Source organism: Larus michahellis, chromosome 20, assembly GCF_964199755.1.
Source record: "Larus michahellis chromosome 20, bLarMic1.1, whole genome shotgun sequence".
NCBI lineage: Eukaryota > Metazoa > Chordata > Aves > Charadriiformes > Laridae > Larus > Larus michahellis.
The window spans coordinates 2,516,556-2,541,109 of NC_133915.1; the positions used below are offsets into that span (position 1 = coordinate 2,516,556).

A 24,554-nucleotide genomic window follows, 5' to 3' on the forward strand; every position below is an offset into this window, starting at 1 on the left:
CTAAACATCTCGACGAGCTGAGCCCAGCCGAAGCACGTGGCCCCTCTCCTGCCACCCACGGCCTCAGCCAGGCTCTTGCTCATGGCGGGGGGGGGCTGGTGCTTTCCTTGCCCTTATCTCACCCGCTTCTCGGGTAGGATCGGAAAGGAGGGCGGCTCCATGGCGTGCTGGTGATCCAGCACGTCCTCCCCGGGCTGGGAATGCGGCGGCATTTTGTACCAGGGATGGGGCAAGTCATGCTCTTGTGCCTGAGTGATTCAGCAAAAGTAATGAGGAAGAAGATTAACGCTTTTCTCATGGTAGTAACAAGGGCTGTAAAAGAAAAAACATAAAGGAGCTGGGAGAGGAAGCGTCTGTCCCCGGTGACCTTGTTCGGATTGCTTCTCTCTGTGCCTCAATTTCCCCGTCTGTAAGGCAGGGCAGGGCGGGCGTTTGCCTCACTAAGGCATCTGGGGCTCTAGGGTTGGAGATTTCCAATGCCATCGAGTCCTTTCCCTTCCTCCAGGGCACCACGAAGCCTCCGGCCAGGTGCCAGCGGTGGCTCTGCCGTGTGCACTGTGTGCACACACCCGGTGCCTCTAGCCACTGGGGACGGGGGGACCCCCATCCTGCAGGGACGGGGCAAGGAGCTCTCTGTAGGCTTGGGAACAGGTTTTGCTCCAGGGGCCCATAAAACCCAGTTACGGGAATCACGTTTCCTCTTGCTGGCAAGAGCAATGAGCGACTCGCGTGCTATTTCACGGCCATAAACTTTATCTGCATGGAGACACGGAAACCAGTGCTGATACGGCAGCTCACAAGCTGATAACGGGGAGGGACTCACCTGCTGTGCTGTGTGTCCATCCAGCCCCTGCCCTGCACCGGGGAGCCCCTGAGACCCGTGGCTTGGTGGGGCCGTCCTCCGAGCTTTCCTTCTTGCTGTTTCTCCGTAGAGCATCCTCGTTACGTGGACAAAGGGATTCAAATGCAGCAGCGTGGAGGGGAAAGACGTGGTGTCGCTGCTGCGCAAGTCCATCAAGAAAAGAGGGGTAAGAGGTTGAACAGGTCTATCAGCTCCCGGGGTGGTGGGATGGGGGCACGTGGTTCCCTGCGACAGGACACTTACAGCTCTGCACCTCGGCTCCCCTGGGACAGCAGAGATGTTTCCATCTGTTTTGGCCACGCTGACTCAATCTCTTCTCTGCCATCTCAGGACTTTGACATTGACATCGTGGCTGTGGTGAATGACACCGTTGGGACCATGATGACCTGTGGCTATGACGATCACAACTGTGAAGTTGGCCTCATTGTCGGTGAGCTGCAGCAAGGGGGGAGAATTGGGGTCCGTCTGTCCAGGAACTCCAGAAGGAGATCACATTTCTTGCAGATTTCAGGGTGGTTTTTTTTGGGGGGGGGGGGAAAGGAAAGGTGATAGCTATGTTAGAAAACCAGCATTGCCCAATGTTTGTTTTCTTCCATCTTCGCTTTCTATGGTGCATTTGGCTGTTGCTAATTATGGGGAAAGGCCGCATCCTCTCACTGCATCCCTGTGCTTCCTTCAGGTACCGGTACCAACGCCTGTTACATGGAGGAGATGAGGCACATTGACCTGGTGGAAGGGGACGAAGGTCGGATGTGCATCAACATGGAGTGGGGGGCCTTCGGTGATGACGGCGTGCTCAACGACATCCGGACAGAGTTTGACCGTGAGATAGACATGGGCTCGCTCAACCCTGGCAAACAATTGTAAGCAGATTCTTGGCTTCGGCTCAGGCTCGGGGTTTGCTCTGCATTGTCCGTCCTCCCATTGCGCTGGCGTTAGTGGGACCAAAGAGGTCGTCCTAGTTAATTAGGTCACCGCGTCCTCTGCCGTTCCAGCTACAAACAGGGGCTGTACCACAAATTTGGTTGGTACGCCCAACTGAACCACTCAGCACGCGCTTCCCTCGGGAACTGTTCACTTGAATGTGTTGATTTCTGTTTCTTTGTCCTGCCAAAGCAGTTATCTGCCAGCCAAGGCAAACGCCACCACTTAATGTCCACATCCAAGTCCTACAGATCTCCCATTCCCCAGGTGGCTTCTGGCAGCATAGGTTGGATTGAGGGGGCCTCTCTGAAAACTGACAGACCCCTTCAGATAGCCCTAAGTTCTCCTTGCAGAATGACCGTTATGTCAACATGGCTTTATTTTCTCAGTGGTGGGATAAACTACTCTGGAAGGAGATTGCTTAGATTGCTTTTGGGCCTGGAAGGCTGCCAAGTGTTTTTAAGATCAATCTGTGGCCACCTCACAGCACATGCAGCCAAACAAACACATCTTGTGCTTCACCCGTTGGCAGGTTTGAGAAGATGATCAGTGGGATGTACATGGGAGAGCTGGTCAGACTCATCCTGGTGAAGATGGCCAAAGAAGGGCTCTTGTTTGGAGGAAAGCTCACACCAGATCTGCTCACTACTGGCCACTTTGAGACCAGATTTGTCTCTGCTATTGAGAAGTAAGTAGGATCCGAATGGCTTCCTGGGGTCCCAGCCCATCTCCTGACGTCTGTGCTGGGGGAAAACGGGACCCATCACAGGGCTATCCACTGAGCAAAGCAGGACACTTCAGATGGCAAAAGTTGGATTTCCAGGCATGAATCCGTTTTTTGTTCTTTGATGTGCAGGGAGAAAGAAGGGCTGCAGAAAGCCCATGAGATCCTCACCAAGCTGGGCCTGGAGCCATCTCATGAAGACTGTATAGCCACCCACCGCATCTGCCAGATCGTCTCCACCCGCTCAGCCAACCTGTGCGGGGCCACCCTGGCAGCCGTGCTGCGACGCATCAAGGAGAACAAGGGGGTGGACCGGCTGCGGTCCACGGTCGGCGTGGATGGCTCAGTCTACAAGAAGCATCCTCAGTGAGTCCGTGAGGACAGGCAAGGCTGGTGGGGAGAGAGGGTGGGAGAGCACAAATCTGTTCCTGCCAGCAGTGGATAAAGCTCGGCACAAGCAGAGCATCTCCAAATATTCCCCTGGGCACCTCTGTTTGGATCCCAAAGGGTCATTTACAACCCCAGAGAGTCACATCACCCATGGTGGCATACTCAGGTCCTCTTTCCTCCTCCGTAGCTTTGCCCGGCGCCTCCATAAGACAGTGCGGAAGCTGCTGCCAGACTGCGAGATCCGTTTCGTGAGGTCAGAAGATGGAAGCGGCAAAGGGGCAGCCATGGTGACAGCAGTGGCCTACAGATTGGCCGCCCAGCACAAGGCACGGCAGAAGATTTTGGAGGCGCTCAAGCTGAGCCATGACCAGCTCCTGGAGGTGAAGCAAAGGATGAAGATAGAGATGGAGAAGGGGCTGGGCAAGGAGACACATGCAGAGGCAACGGTGAAAATGCTGCCCACCTACGTGTGCTCAACTCCGGATGGGACAGGTAACGTACCGTGTCTATAAGGCCAAGTATGTCCTGCACAGGGCAAAGAGCCAGCATCATCGCTCCCAGCATCTCCACTCCTTCGGGAAGGGCTGGGACCTTTGCCATGGCCTGTTCCCTCTTTGTGGTGGGAGTGGCGCAAAGCTTTTTAACCACCAGTACGATACTGGGAAAAGGGGCTAAGCCTCTGGGACGTTCTGCACTTAACTTAAGACAAAGCCTGGGTTTCACTGTGGTTTTCACCGCCGCGGGTTTCTCACCACCATTGTCCTGGGTTGCGCTTCCAGTTCTCTGTGGCTTGGGTGTGCACCTGCCCCTTGGCTTGAAACCCTGGGATTTCCCCAAGTCTGGAGCAAACCTCTCCATCACCTTCCTACCTGCACCTGCTGTTCTCCATTCCCAGCCACACCTTGGTTTCTGGTCCTCTCTCTCAGGAGAAGCACAGATTTGGATCAGCTTTGTGCCACGCTCACGATGTCCCTGGTTGGGATCTCTCTCCTAGTGATTCTCTCTTGGGTTTCAGAAAAAGGAGATTTCCTTGCCCTGGACCTGGGGGGTACCAATTTCCGTGTGCTGCTGGTGCGCGTGAGGAATGGAATGAGGCGCGGCGTCGAGATGCACAACAAGATCTACTCCATCCCGGTGGAGATCATGCAGGGGACAGGAGAGGAGGTGAGGATGGGCAGCTAGAGGTGGAAAACCAGGGCATCTTCCCTGGGGTGGCAGCAGAAGTGGCAGGCAGTGGATGACAGCCAGTGCTGGCTGACTATGGGAGCTCTCCTTGCCAGGGTGTGAAACCAGGAGGGTGGAGGGAAGGCTGGTGCTCTCCTGCCTGTAGAGCAGCAAGTTCTGCCCAAGGCTGTGGAGTTCGAAATGTGCTTTAGGAAGCTTGAGACTGTTCTTAAGGTTAGAAATTGTGTTATTCCCAGACACCGCTGAACCCTGAATCCCACACACTTCGCAAGGGCAGATAAGCATCATCCCCGTTTCCCAGATAGAGAAACCACAACACAAGCGGTAGGAGATGTCTCCAGAGTCTTATTTGCAGATGGAAGGAGTTTTGGAAACCACTTAAGGCAGTGCTCAGGGACTGGGAGTGTTTCTAGCAGACAGGCTCTGGGGATACCTTGCAGAGGGACCAGATTTCCGTGTCACCCCTGGGAAGGTGGTTGCTCCCCCGCTAGCCCCTCCATCCCTTCTGGGTGCAGTACGGGACCTGCAAGGTGGAGGTGTCGTGGTGATATGACCGCATTGTCACTGGGGAAGAGGGTGAAAGAGGAGCCGTTTTGGGCTTGCTCACCTCACACGGCGCAGCTGAGCAGCATCGTGGTCTGTTCAAAGCCCTGTTGGCTGGGGAATGTAGCAGCATCTCCAGTAGGTCAGGCAGGCTGGCATCCAGCTGAATTTCTTGCTGTGACGGCAACTTCTCCTTTTCGCTTTGTGCACCCAGCTCTTTGACCACATCGTCCACTGCATCTCCGACTTCCTGGAATACATGGGAATGAAGGGGGTGTCACTCCCGCTCGGATTCACATTCTCCTTCCCTTGCCAGCAGACCAACCTGGATGAGGTAACCCGCAGCCCACCTCGTAGCGTGCATGTTCGGTACCCAGGGCCGGCTGAAAAGCCAAAGCGTACCGGGAACTCGACTTACCAGCGTCGATGACCGCGTGGCACGTCAGATAGAGACCCAAGAGAGGGGGAAGGCAGGAGCTCGGAGCTGACAGTGCTTCTGAAAAGCTCCTTTTCTGCATCAAAACAGAGGCAGATCCCTTGAGCTCTGGAGACAACCGGGTTGAGGCATCCTCCACGCGTGAGGATCTGACCTCCACGCGCCGGCTGGTGCCCACTGAGAGCGGGTGGACGTGGGGTTGCTGGCCCTCTCCCCTAGCAGCCTAGGTGATTTACCGTGGGGTATTTCCACAACAGGGAATTCTCCTGAAGTGGACAAAAGGTTTCAAGGCGACCGGCTGTGAAGGAGAAGATGTGGTGAACCTGCTGAAGGAGGCAATTCACAGGAGGGAGGTGAGCGTCCACGTAGCTGTGAGAAGCTGGCTGCTTGCTCCCACATCCCAGCTGTCTTTGGCATCTTTAATTGGCCTGTAAAGCAAATTAATGGGCTGAGCACAGGGCTAATGACTGTCTGAATTTTAACAACCACCCTTAGTCATCACTAGAGGTTGGATTTTCAGACCCCGGAGCTAAGAGCTGGCTTCTGGCCAGGGCTGGAGCAGACTTGTCTCGCCATGAGTGAGGGAGGCACTGTGCTCGTCTCCCCGGTGCGGACCACCCAAAGCTCCCGCGCTGGGGGCTGTTTCTGGCAGGGCTGTCCCAGCATGCCACCTCCTCTGCAGTTGCGTCTCGCTGGAGGTGTCTTGAGGTTTGACCATCCACCTGCAGACACGTGAGGCTGCAGGGAGTCCGCGGGTGCCTGGAGGACTCCCACGCCCAGCAGAGAGGCCCTTTCCCAGTCATGGGAGCAGACGTAACAAGCTGTGTCCTCCAGGAATAACCCGTGCAATCCATTCCTTCTGCAGGAATTCGACCTGGACGTGGTCGCGGTGGTAAATGACACGGTTGGCACCATGATGACCTGTGGGTATGAAGATCCGTATTGCGAAGTTGGGCTGATAGTTGGTGAGGACTGAAACTTTCTTATGGAGTTCCTCTGCCTGCGGTCCCAAATCTGCTCCCATGGGGTGCTTCTGGCTGCAGAAGGTGTCTGAGGGCTTTTATCTTGCGGACGCACCCTGCTTCTCCAACAGCCCCTTTGAAAGATGCTTCTCTCTCTGCAGGCACAGGCAGCAACGCCTGTTACATGGAGGAGATGAGGAACGTGGAGCTGGTGGAAGGGGAGGAGGGCAGGATGTGTGTCAACATGGAGTGGGGGGCGTTTGGTGACAACGGGTGCTTGGATGACATACGGACGGAGTTTGACTTGGCAGTGGATGAGCTGTCTCTCAACCCTGGGAAGCAAAGGTGTGTGGTGGCTTTGGGGAGCTGGGAAGGGATCCCCGGTGAGGCTGGGTGTCCGGGAACAGTTCAGTGCTGCCCCACCAGCCTCTTGGTGAATCATCAGGGGACGAGTCCGGCTTTGCGACGCAACTGTTTGTCCCTTGTCCCCTGCCCGCAGGGTGGGGACCGCACTGCTGGACTTGCTCCAGGGTGTCAGAGCTGGGATCCTGATCCAGACCCAGTGACCCTTCTTGTCCTGATGCCCAGCCTTGCCCTCTCCTTCCCAGGTTTGAGAAGATGATCAGTGGGATGTACCTGGGGGAAATCGTTCGAAACATCCTGATGGATTTCACCAAGCGGGGTCTGCTCTTCCGAGGACGGATCTCAGAGAGGCTGAAGACCAGAGGGATCTTTGAGACCAAGTTCTTGTCCCAGATAGAAAGGTGAGGTCCAAGAGGTGGGGCAGGGACCAGCTCTGGCCTTACAGCCGCAGGTCAGAGCAGAGACATAGCTTGGGGAAAGCGTTCCCAGGGCTTGTGGGAGAAGCACCAAGCGCTTAGTCTGGGGCCAGGATGACATGGGGTGGTGCAATGCAGATAACGCAGCAAAATCCACGTGGTTCTGACAGCAGCAGTGTTGAGAGACAAAGAAACTGTCCGGGGTTGGCAGCACAGACTCCTCCTTATCCTCTGTCCTGGACAGAGAGGGGGGGTCACAGGTTCAATAGTCGTCATGCTCCATGTCAATGGCTTTGTCCTGAAATAGCCTCACTGATTAGGATATGACATCAGAGCCACATCCAGGTCTGGAAGCTGAGTTTAGAGGGGAGCTGTAGAGTCCCTCCAGTCAGTGCCACAAGTCCCTGTGCTCTGCAGGATGTAGATAAGAAAGGGGAAGCCACACATGCAAGTTGCACCATCTCCTAATGCTGCCTGGTCCTTGTGTCCTCCCCAGTGACTGCCTGGCCCTGCTCCAGGTCCGCTCCATCCTCCAGCATCTCGGCCTGGAGAGCACGTGCGATGACAGCATCATCGTGAAGGAGGTGTGCGCGGTGGTGGCCCGGCGGGCAGCTCAGCTCTGTGGAGCTGGCATGGCAGCTGTGGTGGACAAGATCCGGGAGAACCGGGGGCTGGACTTCCTCAAGGTCACGGTCGGTGTGGATGGGACACTCTACAAGCTGCACCCTCAGTGAGTTCTCAGTGGTGGGCAGCGGATGGGTGGTTGTCCTCCGAGCAGGTTCATGCTAGTGCATCTGCTCACCTCGGGCAGATGGGGTGCTAAGTAAGAGCCAGTGTGGAGAGCTTCGTGGGGTAGTTGGAGAGGAGAAGAAGTATTTTAGGGTCTCAAGGGCTGCCAGTAGCTCGCTGATCTAAACTCTGTTAAGGCACAGCAAGAACCGGCGTCTCCCTAAAGGCTGGGGTGCGAGGGTAACACAGCAGGGACCTTGCACCAGCCAGACCCGGGCCCACGGTACTCGAGGCCAGATTGACCCAGACGTTCTGACCAGGTTCAGCGAGGAGGCCAGCTCCTCAGGCAACGTCATGGGGATGGGGCGGGTCTAAACCAAAAGTCAGTCAGGGATCTGGATCAAGAAGGCCCGTAGTCAAGCAGAAACATGACTACGCCTGAGCTGAAGAGTGGCGCTCCTAGGACAACGCAGCTCAGGCAGGGACTAAAGGGATAGGGCTGAGCTTAAAGAGGGCTCAGGGGCCCATGGGTGGAGGGAGGGCCCTGAAGATCCCCCCAGATGAGGCCGGTCAGAACTATTAAGGTTTTGTAGTCCTCTCAGGGCTTGGTGGGACTAGACGAAGGGCCAGATTTGGCCCTGAGTGGAAGGAGAACACGAGTGCGTTACGCTAACCGTGAACTTTGGCTGAAGTGTGGAGCCTTACGGTTTTCAGTGCCTCCTACCTGGCAGCTCGGTCTCCCTCCGTCTTTCTCCTCTGTGTCTGTAGCATTGCTTGAGACTCTGTTGAAGGCAGCTGTGCAGGCAGATGTGGGTTGTTCCCCGTGGGCTGGCGTCTTCATCCCAAGGCAGGTTACATCAGCATCTCTTCCTTCCCTGCCTGTGCCCTACAGCTTCTCCACCGTCATGCACGAAACGGTGAAGCAGTTGTCTCCAAAGTGTGAAGTAACCTTCCTCCAGTCAGAAGATGGCAGCGGCAAGGGCGCAGCGCTCATCACGGCGGTGGCCTGCCGGATCCGGGAGGCTGGCCAGCGATAGAAGGAAGGAGGTTTGCCGAAGAGCTTGATTTCAGCAAAACAGGACGTTTCCCCCCCCCCGCCCCCCGGTCCCTCCCTCCCTCGACACACACACGGCCTCCCCTCCCGAGCAGAGGCTTAGCTTTACTTGTTCTCTTGAGATACCACCAGTGGGACTGGAGATGCTGTGTGCTTTGTATAAAGAGTTGTCTTAGGAATTTTAGTGCATGCCATAAAACCGCGCATCGAGTAAAGCTAAAAGTGTCTTTTGGCTGTCTACCTACGTCCCCAGTTAGAGCCGGAACCTGTTCCGCTCGCAGCCTCTGTCAAACACCAGCTCTCCTCCCCGCGCCTCCTAACCACTCTCACATCACCCCTAACAGCAGAAAGGATAATGCTAGAATATAACTAAGACACTGCATTGTCACTTTACCGTAACTGGTACCTATTTATGTATGTCGGAGTCGTAGCGTGTCCGTGCTGTAGAAAGCAAACCTCTTTAAGATTGGGCTAAAGACCTCCATTAGTCTTTTACCCTGATCAAGGCTGTATTATTTCCATGAAAGTCATGGTAACTCTTAAAGCACAGGGTGCAGAATTTCAACCGGCGTGCTCCGAGTCTGCACTGAGAGATACCAAGTATCTCCGTTGGTGAGCAATATTAAAGAACCTGCTGGATCCAAGTTAGAGGTGCCCCTTTAACTGCTCCAGCAGAGCATGTGCCTGGAAATAATTGGGGACTCAGGGTCTAATCCCATTTCCCGACCTCTCACCCGCACCCTAAACAGAGTGTAATAAAGCGGCATGTACGTACGGTTGTGTCACGCCCCTGGACACCACTAGCACCTTCCTCGGGGCGTGCGCGGATCCGAGGAACTAACAGCGAGGTGGGTCGGTCTCTCCCCTGCCAATATGCACACCCAAACGTTGTGGCCGCGTGTCTCTGCTCGGCGCGGTGAGTCTGGTTTGCTTTTTGTCTGTGACGTAGTTCCGCATCTTCATCCTCGTAGGCGACACCTGGATTTATACACTGTATATTTATGTTTCAAGAGATCTTATGTCTTTTCATGTACATAGTCTCGGGGGGGTTATATTGCTTAGTTTTGACTTCACCTTTTAATGTCATTTAAGAATGGTACAGAGTACTTATTTTCTTTTTTTTTTTTTTTTTTTTTCTCGTGTTAATTCTTTTAATTTAAAATTTTCTTGGGGTAGACTGGAGAAAGAGACCCAGATTCCTGAGGGCGGTTGCACAAGAGGTTCGGGCTTTCTGAATCGATCACCCGAACAAAAGGGAAACCCGAAAGCCAGGGATGTGACGCACGGCGGGGGGCAGCGGGGCCCCGCGGCGAAGCTTTCAGGATTAGGCTGGTTTGAACCTAAGGAGAGGTTTTATTTTGTCCCCCTGCCCTCCCCAGCCTGCTTTGCTTGGGAAGGTCACGTTGCTTCCTATCGCGGCACGTGGCGAAATAACCCAGGGCTCTGCAGGGAGCCGTGCCAGGGCCCGAACCCCTCACGCCACTGTCCCACTCCAACGAACGCCCGGCGCGGGCACGTCTGCTCAAGTGCCGGGGGGGGGCTCACAGCCAGGCGAAGGCAATCTCGACTCAGTTCGATGAAGTCAGCAGCGCTAAAAGGTGTCACCCCATTTCCATTTGGCACCCGCGGGGGCTGTCGGCGAGCGTTCCCGGTGGGACGTGCGTGCCCGTAGCGTCGCTTTGCGTGCCGCGGTGAGAAGCAGCGATTAATTTTTGCCGCCAGAAAAGGCCACAGGTGAAGTGAGCGCTGCAGTTCTCTGCCTGCACGAGCAGAGGCAACATGGACGGGGGGTGGGTATGTTCCTGTAAATATTTAGCAGAAGATAACGAAATTCCAGTGATGCACAAAAAAAAAAAAAAATAATTATAATTTAATAATTCCCAAAACAAACCTTCAAGTTGGAGGATAGAGTTTTTGTCTATTTTTATGTATATTTTTATACTGCTTGGGGTGTTACCAAAAGTATCTCTTCTATGTTGGGGGTCAAGTTCAGTAGCGCAATTTTAAAGCAAAATTACTCTTTGGGCATTTTAAACGCTTATTTTTTTATAAGCCTCAAGACAATTACAACACACAAAATCGGACTGTGTATAGCAATGATGCAAGAAACCGAGTGTAGCGGCAGTTTAAGAAGATGTGAAATAAATTTTTTGAGAGATGATACAGAAATCCTCGAACACGGTACCAAGCAGTTGTGTGTGATTCTTTTCCCGAGACCAGCCTTTTGCCTACCGAGAAAATCGAAGCAGCAACGTTTTCACCTGCTGCGCCACGCGGAAGGTTGCGTTAGTGGCTGTATTTTTAAACTCTTATCCAGCTGTACCCCTTTTGAAATCCGTAGCGCGTTCAGCAGTTAGCGAGCTGAATTTTATACAACGGTAGGTTTTTTTTTGCGGGGGGGGGGGGGGGGGGGATAGTGGGAAAGATCGGGACTGTGGGGCAGCCCCGCTTTTGTAGCTGGTTCAGGCTCCAGTTCAGTAAATTTGTCGGGAGCGGGCGGCTCAAAAGGTGAGAAGACGCGGGTAGTTGAGTACCTGGTTAGCAAGGACGGGGGAGCAGGGTAACCTGGCTCCCCCTGCCTTTCTTTGCAGCAGAGGCTGGGCTGTGCCTTTACGGCAGCAGGAAGGCTCAGCCCTGAGCGAATTGAAGGAACGAGCGCTTTCTCTTCTCGCGGAGGAGAGGAAATGAAGGCAGTACGAGTCACCCGGAGCTACAGCTGCTTTGGGTCTGTCCCACGGTGTCCGGGCTGGAGGGTGGCGGTAGCAGCAGCTCTGCGGGGCTGGCAGAGCAAGGGAGCCGCGTGCGGAAGCTGGAGGATACAGATGTAAACTTTCTGTGAGGCCAGGGAGGATTTTTGACTGGGCTGGGTCAGATGGTGCCCACCTGGATAGCCACGAGGCTCCTGTAAAGCCCGAAAGCTTTTGCTTCCCCTTTGCTTTGACTCAGAATAAAGCAGGGTCTGCAATGTTCCCGGTTAAAAAGCAATACTTGAAGCGTTACAAGACACCTGTGTTAACCTGTGACCGCAGATACGGCCTTGGCTGTAAGAAAGGTTTTTACGAAACCCTTTGAGAAGTTTGTGCTCCTTTTCGTCTCAAAGGGGACGAGCACCGGAGACGTTTGCTATAACAGTCTGATTGCAGCGTCAGTGGGACTGTAACCTCATACCAAAACGTTGCCACAGGATGTTATGTGAATGTGTTCAAAATGAAGAAGGGAAGATTAAATCGTAACTATTGATATGAAGGAAAGATGAAATCTGTTCTATGTAGGGAGAGATGGACAGACTGATCAACTTGGCTTGCCCAGTCTGCCTCTTTCCTCCATACGAAGCACTGCTTTGTGGATTTGGGATGGCTTTTGTTGTAGTTGGTTGTTCCCATTAGGACGCATTTTCTTTGCGCTCCTGGTGTTACGCTGGCACCTTCTCTGGCCACAGCGGCACCAGGAGAACAGGGTCTTCCACTGCGTCAGCTGCTCCACTGAAGACACTGACCTTTCCTCCCTGGCAATTCTCTCCTTGTTGGTACTTTCGACAGGATTTTATTGTTACTGCTTCCTAAAATAAATAAATAAATATATATACACACACAAAAGCAGCAAATTACTGAGCCTTGCAAGAGGAATTTGCCTCTTTGCTTCTTGGAGTGAAAGGCCGTGTAGGGAGAAGCACCGTATTCAGTCACCCAAGATTTTTCAGGGACGTCTGCAAGCACCGGAGACACGCAGACCTCTGGCCTGGAAGCAGCTCAGAGGTGGTTCGCCCCGAGATAGCTTGGTGCGCCTCCGTGCTGCAACCGTCTCTTATCAGGCAATCCAAACGTGCCCAGGCTATCTGACAGAGATAAGAGGGTGAAAAGGTCCAGTGCGTGGGACAGGGGGTGGGGACAGGTGTAAAACAGTGACAAAAAGCACAAGTCCCCATGCAATGGGTGGCCAGGTACCAGACAGCAATAAAATACACCGAAATGGGGGCAGCCTTGGTCTCCCACCTCAAGAGTGGAAAATACCTTCTTTGGACAGATCATTTTGCTTGCACTGGTAGAAAAGAGGTCACTGAAGGCAAAAGAGGCAATTCCTGGTCACAAAGTCATGTAGAGTAGGAAAGAGTCAAATTATTTACCTTGTGACATCCCTGACAAGCCTGGAGTCTTTCTGACCTGAAGCAAAGAAAATGCATCTTAATGTGGGTGTTGGTTCCGTGTGGGGCAGGGGGAGTTCAATAAAGCCAAAGACTGTTCAGCTGCTAGCAGAAATGAGTGACTGTAGACGCACCTGATGTTGTTATTTTGTGTTCACAATATTTATTTTTAGTAATTGACTGCAATTATATTATTATATAGGCTTCCTTATTTTTGTACTTTTCATACCGTTTCCCTGAGTGTGGTGGTGTACTTCTCAGCTCCCCTTTGCCATGATTGCTGCTCCTAGTCAGTGACAAATAAAAGAGAGAAAAAAAAACCCAACCGCCCATTTTCTGGGGTAAGTTGTGATGTTTTTGGGTTTCTGTGCTCCTCTCACTCCTTAGCAATCCCTTAGGAAGGGCGCCTGTGCCACTGTCCCATCCCAAATCCCCCATCCTGTCCACGGGGAAGAAGGAGCAAAGCTAGGAAGGGATTTGTTTCTTTGCTCTGACAGTCCCCCCACACCAAGGAGGGCAAGGGAGGGCACCGGTAGGACCAGGACACCCATAGAGCAAGGGAAGGGGTCCTTAATGACTGGAATAAAATACCAAGAGGGGTTTCACGTAAGCTCTTGCTCCACATCCTCATCACGGGGTGGTGGTTCCCCAGCAGCGAATGCAGACATGCACGGGGGTGTGCAGCCAGGGCTGCGCTGGCACACAGCAATGGCTCGGCCAGGGTGAGCGGGGGCTGGAGGTGGCACTGGGGGCCAGGAGGGTGCAAGGGCAGAGCAGGATCTGGACCTAAACAAGAGGCGCTAAGCCCTCAGCACACAACGGGAGCCCTGCGGCAGCTCAACCCACCACCAAGGCTTGGATTTCAACTCTGGCATTACGTAAGCCCCAGGTATTTTAACGCACCCGTTCTCTTCTGCCATCAACGAGCAGCCCCTGTTTCTTTCCACTGAATCAATGACAGTTTTAAAGTCTTGGTATTCCTAGTTAAAAAAAAAACAAAAAAAAGAAAACATAAAACCCACTTACTTAAATATCTAAATACCAAGTTTGATGACTGTAGCAGATGAACACCTTAAAACGCTTCTGCTTTCTGCTTCCAAAATATGACACAATGCAAGATTATGCAGAGGTGCATCCAGAGGCCAAATCCAATAGAAAAAGCTATTCATGGCAGAAAAGGATAGACACCGGTGAGTATTCCACTTGAAATCATTTATTGACAAGTTGCCACGTTTTCCCATCTTGCCTAACACGTTTTTATCCTTGTTATAAAGTACAAATGGTTTTATACTTTCCTGACAACATTAAAAAAATAGGCTACTAAAGAGGCAAAATTGCCACTGTGAATCCAAAAATCCTGCTGTAAGAATTCAAAATTGCAACAGACAAACATAAAACCCAACACATACACAGAACGAACACGGTGTACCTCTTACACTTGACTCACTCGTCAAACCAACTGAAAAGGAATCCCTTGTTCCCAGCTCTTTCCTAGGATCCTGTGACCTTGCTTAACTGATGTAAAGTTTGTGTCGACACATACAACTCCAAAGGCACTCAAAGGTCACAAGTTCCTGAGATAAAAGGGGGATATATTCCCAACGTAACAGTTAAAACAAGCCACGAAAACGATATTTAAAAACTGGTATTTGGTTCATGTGAGTATTGTAAGCGTTCAGCAGAATCTAACTGAAAGCTGCTGCTTTTATAATAGACTGAAATGATGGTCGGTACATCAGAGTATTTTCAGTACGTGGGGAAAAAAAAAAAATAATTCACTTACAAGCATCCTTATTAGCAAGTTCACATGCTAAAAAAAGATAAATATTTTCTGCAATGTTAAAAGAAGCCCAAGAACGAGAAAGAAATATATGTGTATGAGATGCAATAAAGGCTTAGAACCAAGCAGATTTGCAAGTCTGTACAGTTAAATAACTAAAAAAAGTTGACAGGCAACATTTACACGGATGTATTTGGCCCTAATGGAAAAGGGCCACAAAAAGTGAGCAGAATACGGATCTGGTATTTACAGATCAGTTATTAAAAAAAAAAAAAAGAAACAAAAAACCCACACTAATAAAACCCACACGACCTACAATGTGTGTTCAGAATCTGACAGGTAAGTTCGTAAGATGTCATTCACACAAATTTCCTAATTCCAATTTGGCTCAGTTTTTGCCCAGAAAAAGAAAAGTGTAACATTTCTCAACCATGGAATGGCTACGGTCTGAAGATGCAGAACAGAAATATAAAAAAAAAAATAAAAAAATTAAGAAGTGGGATAACTAGTTTTGGCCTTTGTAATTTCTGATCTTCTCTTCAGATATGCATAGGAGTATACTAAGGCCATATGTATATTTGCTACAGTGTAAGGCCTTTTTTGTTGTCAAAGCTCTGTGTGTCAGCAGGGCGTTTAACTTAAAGCAGGCATACAGAGTTATAGAAGTGCTACTATATTCCACTGCAGAGGTGTCAGGTTTCCGAATTATCTGGCAGTGCCTCACTGTCAGCCTTCTTCTCTGGCGACGTGTACAAGAAGTTACAACAGATATAGAGCGGGAAGATCAGGAGCCTACTGTCCAAATTCATCACGACCTCCTCCTGTAAGGCGAGCACAGGGGACGTTTGCATAGTAAGCAATACCATCAGAGGGAATTCCATCGAAAAGCACGCAAGATTGATACTAGCAGTCATTCTACACTTTTTAATTACTATGTATTAAAAAGCAGAAGATAAAAAAAACCCAAGATAATAATTCACCTTCACCTGAAGCAGATGTTTTATAATCTTATAATTTATAATTTTATCAGTTAACACTGATAAGATTCTCAAAACGCTTATAACCCTTTGACCCAGCGCTGCCAACCCTTCTGCATCAAAGATAACAGAACTGTAAGAAATGACTGGGCAAACTTCCCCTTCAAGCCTGCTGGAGAGAAAGGGAGACTTTCCTGCCACTACCAGTTTCAGGAGATGTAACCAACCAGGCAATCCATAACAGTCTATACTTCACAGCAAATTACCGTTTGTTGGTAGGAAGTTTTTGCTTTTACTCTGGGAACTGGTTTTGGGGTAGCAAAATAAAAAACTTTATTCTACAATAAAGATGGCATTTACAAGGAAAAGTTTTCCATGCACTCACCATCTATGTATCACTGCTGATTAGGATTTAAGAAATTTGACGATTAAGTCTTTCATACTCCTTATTAAATTCTGCTGTCACAGATGGGTGGAAAAGGGCATGTTCTCTTCAGAAAGCTCCACTCCTCTCTGAGGCTTGTATTTATTTTTTTAATTGAGTATTAAATACCACCCGTGAACAACACGGCAGACATTCTTTTAACTCTTCAGCAAGAGAGTCTTCAAACAAACTCCAAATTTGCCTCTAAATAAGCAGGAGTCTGATGGACGTATTATTCAGACGGGTAATCTCGCCAGCGCTGGAAGTCTGGGAAAGCAAGCAGCTACCCAGCAGCACACTACACTAGCAGATAGCTTCAGCAGCACCACGGGAACTAATTTCACTGTTATCAACGTTAATGAAATCCACGCTATCCTACTCTAGTTACACTCCACAAATTAGCTTCATCTCCCACTACCTGTAAAAGGAAAGCTTGAAATTCCATGTAAGCAGCAGCAACAACTCCTCTTCAAAAGCGTTGTTGACTTCTCGGCATTTTTTTTTTTTTCATACTTTGGACTCCACAACTCAAGTTCAACAGCTCAAAATTCCACAAACATACCTGGTCCTTCTCGAGGGTTAGGATCCGATATCCCGTCGTTCTACTGCAAATAATTTTCCCACTGCTATCAAAAGAGGCTAGACGTAACCTGGGGAAAACGCAACAGTTAAATTACTTAATCTCCCATAACTTCGCTTTTCCAGCACTAATAGTTTCTCCTAAGGAGACTGAATAATGTTTTCATACATAACTAACTTGGTGGCAACAAAACTTAATGCAAGCACAGATGGAAAGACTTAGTTCCAGTAAGACATTTTAGCATACACCACAGGGTCCGCCTTCTTGATTACCGTTTACCTGAAGGCTATGTTTCTCCGAGGCTGCAGACTGACTGATCCACTGCACGGCTGATTCAGCGTATTCCGTTTGAAAATGATGTAACGATTTGTGTAAGTAACAAGAAGGTCAAAGCCAAAGTTGAACCCAGTCCACCGCCAGCAGTACTGAAGAACAGAAGTAAAAAAAAAAAAAAAAAAACAAAAAACCAAACAAACCAGCTTGAGTATTGGCTACAACATGAACTATAAGCACCATTTCTCCAACAAATCACATTTGGGAATGGGATTCTCAGCTACAGAGATGTGTGATGGATTCAAGGATCCTTGCCAACACCTATTTGAAACATAAGGCATCTTGGTAGGCAATCACTCGCTTCGGGGCCAGCCCTTGCAGACAGATGATACGTGAGACGAGGTTGGTATTAGCTGCCTTCCAAATATACAGAAATACGTTTAACACCAGCGGATCTAAAATACTTCTGCGTTCTGCTCGCTGGTGCTGTATTTCTGAGTAGCACTTAACTACAGTTCCCATTTGTGCGTAAAGCACTCCTTGGAGTACATTCTTAGATTAAGCAACTTCAGTGGGAAAACATTCATGTTTCCTGTTTTTTCCACAAGACCTGTGACCTCAAGACACATATACATACATGGAACACACAGGGCTGTGACTATTACACATTTTATCTAGAAAGCTTCCTTTTCCAGAAAAAGACATCAGTGATCAGAGCTGTATTTTAACTGCAAGTATTTTATAAGTCTCAAATGACAAGTCACAGCTGCGTTCCCTCCTTTCACACACTAGAAGTTTTTCCAAACATGGGCTTGCTTGCAGTGCAAGAGCACAACTAAAACACTTAATTCCTTATTCATTGTAAGGACAGCAAGTGCTTTCATCCTTCCATGGAGAATGAAACAATTTCTTTAACGTACCGTCTCCATTACCTCTTTTTGATGCAGTTTGACAATTAAGACCTACATGTTTTGAAAATACCTAACATGTCTAAGACATGCCAGCTATGCACAGACTTAGCCACGTGCCATACTTACATCACCATCCTTTGCAAGTTTTCGACCACACCTCATGGTGCTTGCTTCTAGTTCTTCTTTATTTATTTCTTGAGGCCTACCAAAAAAAAGGGCATCTTTAAGGACCCTTAAATAGCTTTGTATGGTACTTTATCGTGGGAAAGATAAACAGACCTGAGTATGCTGGTGTGACCACACAACTGACCCTTCCTTGAGCCGAGGTTAGGCTAGATGACCTCCCAGGATCCTTTCCAACCCGAATTATCCCATGAACATCCAGCTACTCTACAAAACTGCAATATATACCTCAGTTAGGTAGGACTTTTGCAAAAGAACCTTTCCAGATTAATAAATAATAGCTGTTGCAATGAAATACATTCTCTAATCCTCCTAAAACGCCCTAAATCCTTTTCAAAGGCAGTAGTCCCAACTTACTGGGCACAAAAATAAATCAGTGCTACTGCTAAGGAACAGCTGCAGGACTCTGCAGAACAGCCGTGCCATGGAGAAGCACCCGCAGAGACATTGTGAAAGATTTCTCAAGAGGCTGGTTATGCAACTTGTCTAAAAAAAAAAGTTTACCCACAGTGATCATGAAGTGCCATAAGCCTCTTGATTCTGTCATCCTATACCACTGTGAACTTGTTTCACTCGACAGTTTCCACTGGCGCTTCAACACGGAGAAAAATCTTGCAGAGCCAGCGTAAGTAAAATCAGTCCCGGTATTAGAGGTATGTTACTCGCTTAACTTTAGACATGATTACATCGTTAAGCAAATAAGCAACCATTGCCAGAAAGTCTTCAAGTTACACTGAGGACAAGTGAATATTATAAGTCACAATGAAAGCCCCCCCTCCAGTTAAATTATAGACCCGCAATATCAAACAATATACTTCAAGCTATATAAGCAAGAAGAAACGCAGCATCTGTTTTCTTCCTACTGTACACACACCACAGGAACTTGTGGCTATAGCTTTTACAAAACAAACTCAGTCTGTGGTCTTTCCACCCGCTGTTTCTGTAAAAAACTATCCCGGAAGATTAAGTATTTTATGAATAAGTTAAGCAAATAAGCTAATCATGCTAACCAAATTCATCTAAGAACCTCCCCTGTGCTTTTTTCACATCTTCTAGCTGAACTGGTTATGTAGCTGACGTGAATTCAGTAACAGTGACGGAAGATTTATTTCTGTTTAATTAGTGACAAATTTCACAAACATTAGTACATAATGTTCAGACAGACATTAGTATTCCCACCTCTCAATTCCTCAAGCAGCCTCAGAAGATGCAAAACTTCCAGCTTTAACCACTTACGCTGGCCTACCAATGTGCTTAGTGAATAGTCAAGTTATTCTATTTCGTTCATAAACACTGCCAAAGAGACTACTAGAGTAGAAACGATTCCAGTCATGGACTTGAAAGATCTATCTTGCATCTGCCACAGAACAAACATTTAATTAAAACAAAAAAAAAAAAAGGCCGTCCACTTTAGCACAAGTAAACCTGGAGCAGCTTCAGTTCCATGTCATAAACTCCAGTATTACACTAAAAAATTCTCAAATTCTGAAGAGTGAATAAAACGTTTGGTCCTTTTAAATGCAGACTACATAAAGTAGAAGAGAAACATTTTCTTCTCCTCTCTCAAGTTATCAAAAAAGCAAACCACATCACACATTTCAAAGCAATATAATTTCCATGTTGCCAGTCCTAGAATAAGCAAGTGCAATTATGCTGTGCACCAGGTGGGATATGAAAATAGAGCCTTACTTCAGCTCCCTGGGAGTCAGACTTCACATTTCATTCAGCTTACTAAGTTTGCATCCTTATCTTTAAGGGAGAAAATGTGTTAAGATACCGATACAGGCGGTAAGTGTGAGAGGAAGGGCAGCAGATCTGGATAAAAGGATGATCTTATAAAACCTTAATTTTTTTTCTTTCAACTACAGGTTGGTCGAATGCCCAAAATATTTGCTTTAATATAAAGGAACACTTGCATGTCTTCCCTTCTGAGACACGAGTTACGAACCACAGGCATCCCACTGCAGGGCGACACTACAGCTTGCCAGTACAAGACTGATCTCAGGACTTCAGATAACATTCGTTTTCTCAGAGACTGCATGCCACGGACTAGCGACATTACAACTGCACAGAACTACAGGGAAGCACTCCACGCGCGGCTGCGTACCCCCCCACCAGCTCCCCCCTACACAACTCCAGAGAACAGCATGTTCAAAGACAATTAGTCCATTATTGGTTATTAAACAAACGGTAACCTGGATGCCACCTTGAACCATTAAGTTTGTAAACTAAAGTCAGAACCTAAGACATATTGAGAAGAAACACTACATCTCACCCGCTTCTTACCATTGCCATTAATGAAAGACCTCAGCAACGAATGCCAGAATAACAGATTTGGGCAAACAGAAGTCTATTGTTAAGTAAAACTTTCTCTGCCTGAGATTTTCAGTTTTAGCTGCCTCAAAAAAAAAAAAAATTAAAAAAAAAATCCCATACTGCAAAAGAGAGAACTAGACAAGCAAGAAAACCATGGAAAAATACTCTGCCCATTCCAAGAGTCACTGAAACCATCAGCACTGCAGTTGAACATGAAAGTTGCCCATTTTAAAAGCTGGTATGATCCCCATCATCTTCACTGCAGTTCTGTATGAGAGCTTATTTTTCCAGAAGCTTGTATATCTGATGGCTGACAATTAAAATACTCTCACTGCATTACAGTGAGCTACCAAAATACATCAAAAATAAGCAAATACACATTCGTATCTTCTGTCACAATTTTGATTATTATGTTAATACTCATTTCCATATTAACTGTGGTTCCCATACAAGCTATAAGGTAGCTCACAATGTACGATCTACTGTCAGATCCCTCAATGACAGCATTACAAGAAAAGTCTTCTCAAGAAAACGATAGCATCAGAAACAAGCTACGACCACTTGACATTAATCTTCAGGAGCTGAAATGAGATTCACAGTTACATACTTTACCTCTACCATGTTCTAAAGCACTGCTATTGACAAAAAGAACCACTTCTTTAAGAGCAATGTCATAAGTTTTGGGTATTTTTTACACTTTTACATGCAATATCAAAAGGACGTAATTAAGTAGTATTTCCCTGCATAATACACAATTAAAGCACAGAGGCTACTGCCACAGGGTGTTGAGGCTAAAGCATAAGCTTTTTCAAAACAGAACTGTACATATTTAAGAACAGGTCTATCGGTGGTTGGTCGTTCAATGACAATCCAGCCAAAACTTCCAGGTGGAAACTCCTTAGCTACCCACTGCCAGAGAAGCACACCAAGAGAACACCCACTCTTCACTTGAAAGGAAGACGGGACATTTGGAACCCTGCTGCTGAATGCTGACACAGACTGCATAGCCTTCGGTTCAAATCAGGACAGTGCCTCTTATTAATTGCAATCTGAAAAGCGTAAGTGAAGCCTACCACTGCAATTGAACATGCTCATCTTCAGAACAGCAAACGCTCAGCTAACAGAACCGATAGAAGAAAATAAAGTCGTTGGTTTATTGGTTTTTAATAGGTAACGAGCGTTCTGCGGCTTCCTGACCTGACATTTATTCTCCAGAAAGCACACCAAGAATTAGGAGAGAACACAAAGGCAGGAACAACTGCCCCAGTTGTATTTTGCCATAGTTTCAGTATTTGGAAAGAGATTAAGGGCCCTGGCTCAATGAAACGTGGCGAAAAGCAAGCAGAAGGGAAACAGTTTGCGATCACGCGAATACATGTAACATACACTAAATCAACATGCCTCGCTGCCCAAGCCGCCACCACCACAAATAACCCTTATTAGGCACAGGCTCAAGAAACCCAACTACGTGTTACACACGCAGACACCAGTAGGGCGCTACACAAAGTACAGCTACATGCAGGTCTTTGCAAGGGCACAGTAACATGGCAGCTGCCATGGAATTTCCTCAATGGCAATGAAATGCCAACACAGCACAGCACATGGTCGAGGAAGAAGAAAAGGCAGGATATAAAAATAAGAGGAACAGTGACTTAGCAGTGGAGAAAGATGCCCTGCCTGGGAAAAGATGGAAGTGCTGGCAGTGGAGAGAGCTACCAAACATAAACACCAAGTGGAGCAAAGGCTGCGAAAGTAGAAGGGAATAAAGCAAACAGGCCACAGGATGCCAAGCCCTGCTGGGTGCTGGGCCCTTGCTTGCTGTCTGGGAGGCTAGGCTAGGAGAGGCAGGAACAAAGGTTAGTGTGCAGCTATCCCTGCATAAACAAAAAATTACAGTCCGCCTTCTATACCAATAGTTAGTTACACTGCACCACAACCTCTTGCGCACCTAGCCCAGGGAGGAAGGAAGCAGGACAGAAAAGGCTTCTTCTCCATCTGCTGTACTTTTCCTAAAGTGGTCCTTAAAATGGAAGGCCAACAAGTTACTCTTTCACAGTTTCAATACATATTTCTAGACAAAGCACCAGTGAGAAGCATTAACCAACGCAAAGGAACATATAGAAGACCCCTCCCCAATGTTCACCTCCGGTCGCATTGTACAAGGTTTTCTAGAGTTCCACTGTTTAAACGACAGGAGATCAGCCAGTCCAAGGGAACAGACAGCTCCACTGAGAGCAACAGAGTTTAAAACCACTGAAGTATGCTTCACCCCAACTCTTCTTAATGTAAATTCCAAAACTTAATCATGTCAGAATTTATGAGAGGAAGGTTTCTAATTTCAGAAAGAAATAAAGGAAAGCCTGTAATATACCTACCCAATATCATTGTCTTGTTCTGCTCTGAGCATGGCAAACCACTGCTGTTTGTAAACAGAGGACAGCCATTCTAAAATTAAAAAAAAAAAAAAAGCTTGGTGTTGTTTTGGAGTGGGGAAGGGGGGTGTTCATAAACATTTGAAATATGAAAAATAAAATTACAGTGAAATAATAAAGTTACACTAATTAATTGGATGGCCTATGCAAACCCACCACCTGATAGCATACTTGTGTTAGTCGTCTCCAGGCCTCAACTACAGAAGAAGTGGTACAGATAAAAATCAACAACCAACACTAAGTAGCTCAGGACTATATTCATCTTATCAAGCATTCACGATTGCCAGAAGTGATGCAACTCAACACATTTTCTCGGTGCACAAAGTTCTGTTAGGTAAGGAGCTTGTTAACAAGCTCTTGAGAGAAGATGCTGTTTTCTGAATCCCCAGTAGAATTCTACACAACTTAAACAGGAAGAAAACAGAATCAAAGGAAAAAGGAAACAGTGACTTATCACAGATATGGCAAAAACAAACAGAAATTGTCCCCTACCAGGAATAAACATAAATCATGTCTTCCTCTGAGTACACCATAAAGATTTTATCGGCTGTATTAATTTAACTGTTGCAACCAAGAGATAACACAGAACAAAAACTAATACCTTGCAAGTCAGGTACACAAAAGGGCTTACAGGCACCCAAAAGCACAGTAAGTTGTTCTTAGTCAAGATAACGAACACGGGCAAGTACACAAGGTCACATACAAGAACAAACTCTATGGAGGAATGAACTGGGATGGAAGGAACAGTGAGAACCAGTTACCACAAAACCAAACCAGGTAGTTGATGAAGATGATAGAAGGGAGAAGCAGCGAGATCATCGTGCTGAGATAGTCTTAGACGTCCCAGATGTAAAACTTAAAAAAATCAGTCCTTGCCCTACTAACACTGGAATTCAGATTCAGGCTGTGATAGGACCAAAATGGGAATTAACCAAAGCACAGCAGAAAGTAAAAAAAAATATTTAAGGAAAATCACACAGGTAAGGAACAAAGAATGGATGTGCTAGAAGGAAAAAAAAAAAAGAAATCAGGAGATGCAAAGCAGAAAAATGAACACTTTGCTTACGGACAGACACATTATGTATTTCTGTCTCTTACATCTTTTCTATGCAAACAAGAACTGACTCTCTGTTGTGAAGTCCTAATATTGTACTTCAGTTTTCTCCTGCAGGTCCTATGCACATACAGGGTATTAAAAAAAAAATTAAATTACACCATTTCTTTCAATTATTCAACATTATTTCCTTCTTTACCTCCCTAAGAACTATTTCCACCTAGAACAATCTAAAAGGCTTGCACTACAATACAAACTACCCAGCAATTTCCACATTTGTAGACTCTGGTACGACGCAATCACCTCAAATGCTGGATACTGACAGCCAATAATCTGTTCAAAAGTGCACTAATAATATTTACCTAAGCCTCCTTTTAAATGACGAGCAAAAGTTCCTGATCTTAACACAGATCTTTTGGCAACAAACTGATATCAAGGTTACAAGGGCCATGAAGTATTAAACTCTTAATAGTACTTCATTACACACAGAGGTCTCCGACATTATGCTCGTATTCCTCCCTGCTCTTCCAGTTCTCTTGGAATTCAAGCTTTTTATATTTATTTTTTTAATTAACAGTCAGTGGTAGAGCATAAACATCAAATACTCTTCCTGCACTAACCACACACTCAAAAATTGTCATCACACTACCTTTCCCACTGTATGACTACAAAGCAACCAAGCCTATTTCAGCATTTATCACAGCTTATGGACTGTTTAACGATGAAAGAGTAAACATTTTGCTCCCTAATACCTTGTGAACTATGAGAAAGTTACACATTCTTTTTCAATAAGCACAAGCAAATCAGCCTCAAAGTTGCCAATTAATCTTGTAACAATTTAACATTCTTCCTCTGACTTACATAGATAGAAGGCTTCTGCGTTTGAGTATAGACA

The 24,554-nt window shown here is 47.5% G+C and overlaps 2 protein-coding genes across 2 annotated transcripts in view; one reads left to right on the plus strand and one right to left on the minus strand.

The window, feature by feature from the left end:
* Nucleotides 1–13,061, plus strand: part of LOC141733445 (hexokinase-2) — a 30,775-nt gene extending 17,714 nt beyond the window's left edge. Inside the window, exons 5-18 of the mRNA XM_074563804.1 lie at nucleotides 933–1,028; nucleotides 1,193–1,292; nucleotides 1,542–1,725; nucleotides 2,319–2,474; nucleotides 2,643–2,876; nucleotides 3,088–3,392; nucleotides 3,916–4,064; nucleotides 4,843–4,962; nucleotides 5,322–5,417; nucleotides 5,930–6,029; nucleotides 6,188–6,371; nucleotides 6,635–6,790; nucleotides 7,302–7,535; nucleotides 8,427–13,061. Of these exons, the coding sequence (XP_074419905.1) occupies nucleotides 933–1,028; nucleotides 1,193–1,292; nucleotides 1,542–1,725; nucleotides 2,319–2,474; nucleotides 2,643–2,876; nucleotides 3,088–3,392; nucleotides 3,916–4,064; nucleotides 4,843–4,962; nucleotides 5,322–5,417; nucleotides 5,930–6,029; nucleotides 6,188–6,371; nucleotides 6,635–6,790; nucleotides 7,302–7,535; nucleotides 8,427–8,571 (2,259 nt within the window). The 3' untranslated portion in view covers nucleotides 8,572–13,061. The remainder of the gene's footprint in view (nucleotides 1–932; nucleotides 1,029–1,192; nucleotides 1,293–1,541; nucleotides 1,726–2,318; nucleotides 2,475–2,642; nucleotides 2,877–3,087; nucleotides 3,393–3,915; nucleotides 4,065–4,842; nucleotides 4,963–5,321; nucleotides 5,418–5,929; nucleotides 6,030–6,187; nucleotides 6,372–6,634; nucleotides 6,791–7,301; nucleotides 7,536–8,426) is intronic.
* An 865-nt stretch (nucleotides 13,062–13,926) lies between these two features.
* Nucleotides 13,927–24,554, minus strand: part of GMCL1 (germ cell-less 1, spermatogenesis associated) — a 17,604-nt gene continuing 6,976 nt past the window's right edge. Inside the window, exons 9-15 of the mRNA XM_074563403.1 lie at nucleotides 24,022–24,085; nucleotides 22,549–22,618; nucleotides 22,122–22,193; nucleotides 17,801–17,876; nucleotides 16,770–16,915; nucleotides 16,473–16,560; nucleotides 13,927–15,330 (exon numbers count right to left, since the gene is read on the minus strand). Of these exons, the coding sequence (XP_074419504.1) occupies nucleotides 15,202–15,330; nucleotides 16,473–16,560; nucleotides 16,770–16,915; nucleotides 17,801–17,876; nucleotides 22,122–22,193; nucleotides 22,549–22,618; nucleotides 24,022–24,085 (645 nt within the window). The 3' untranslated portion in view covers nucleotides 13,927–15,201. The remainder of the gene's footprint in view (nucleotides 15,331–16,472; nucleotides 16,561–16,769; nucleotides 16,916–17,800; nucleotides 17,877–22,121; nucleotides 22,194–22,548; nucleotides 22,619–24,021; nucleotides 24,086–24,554) is intronic.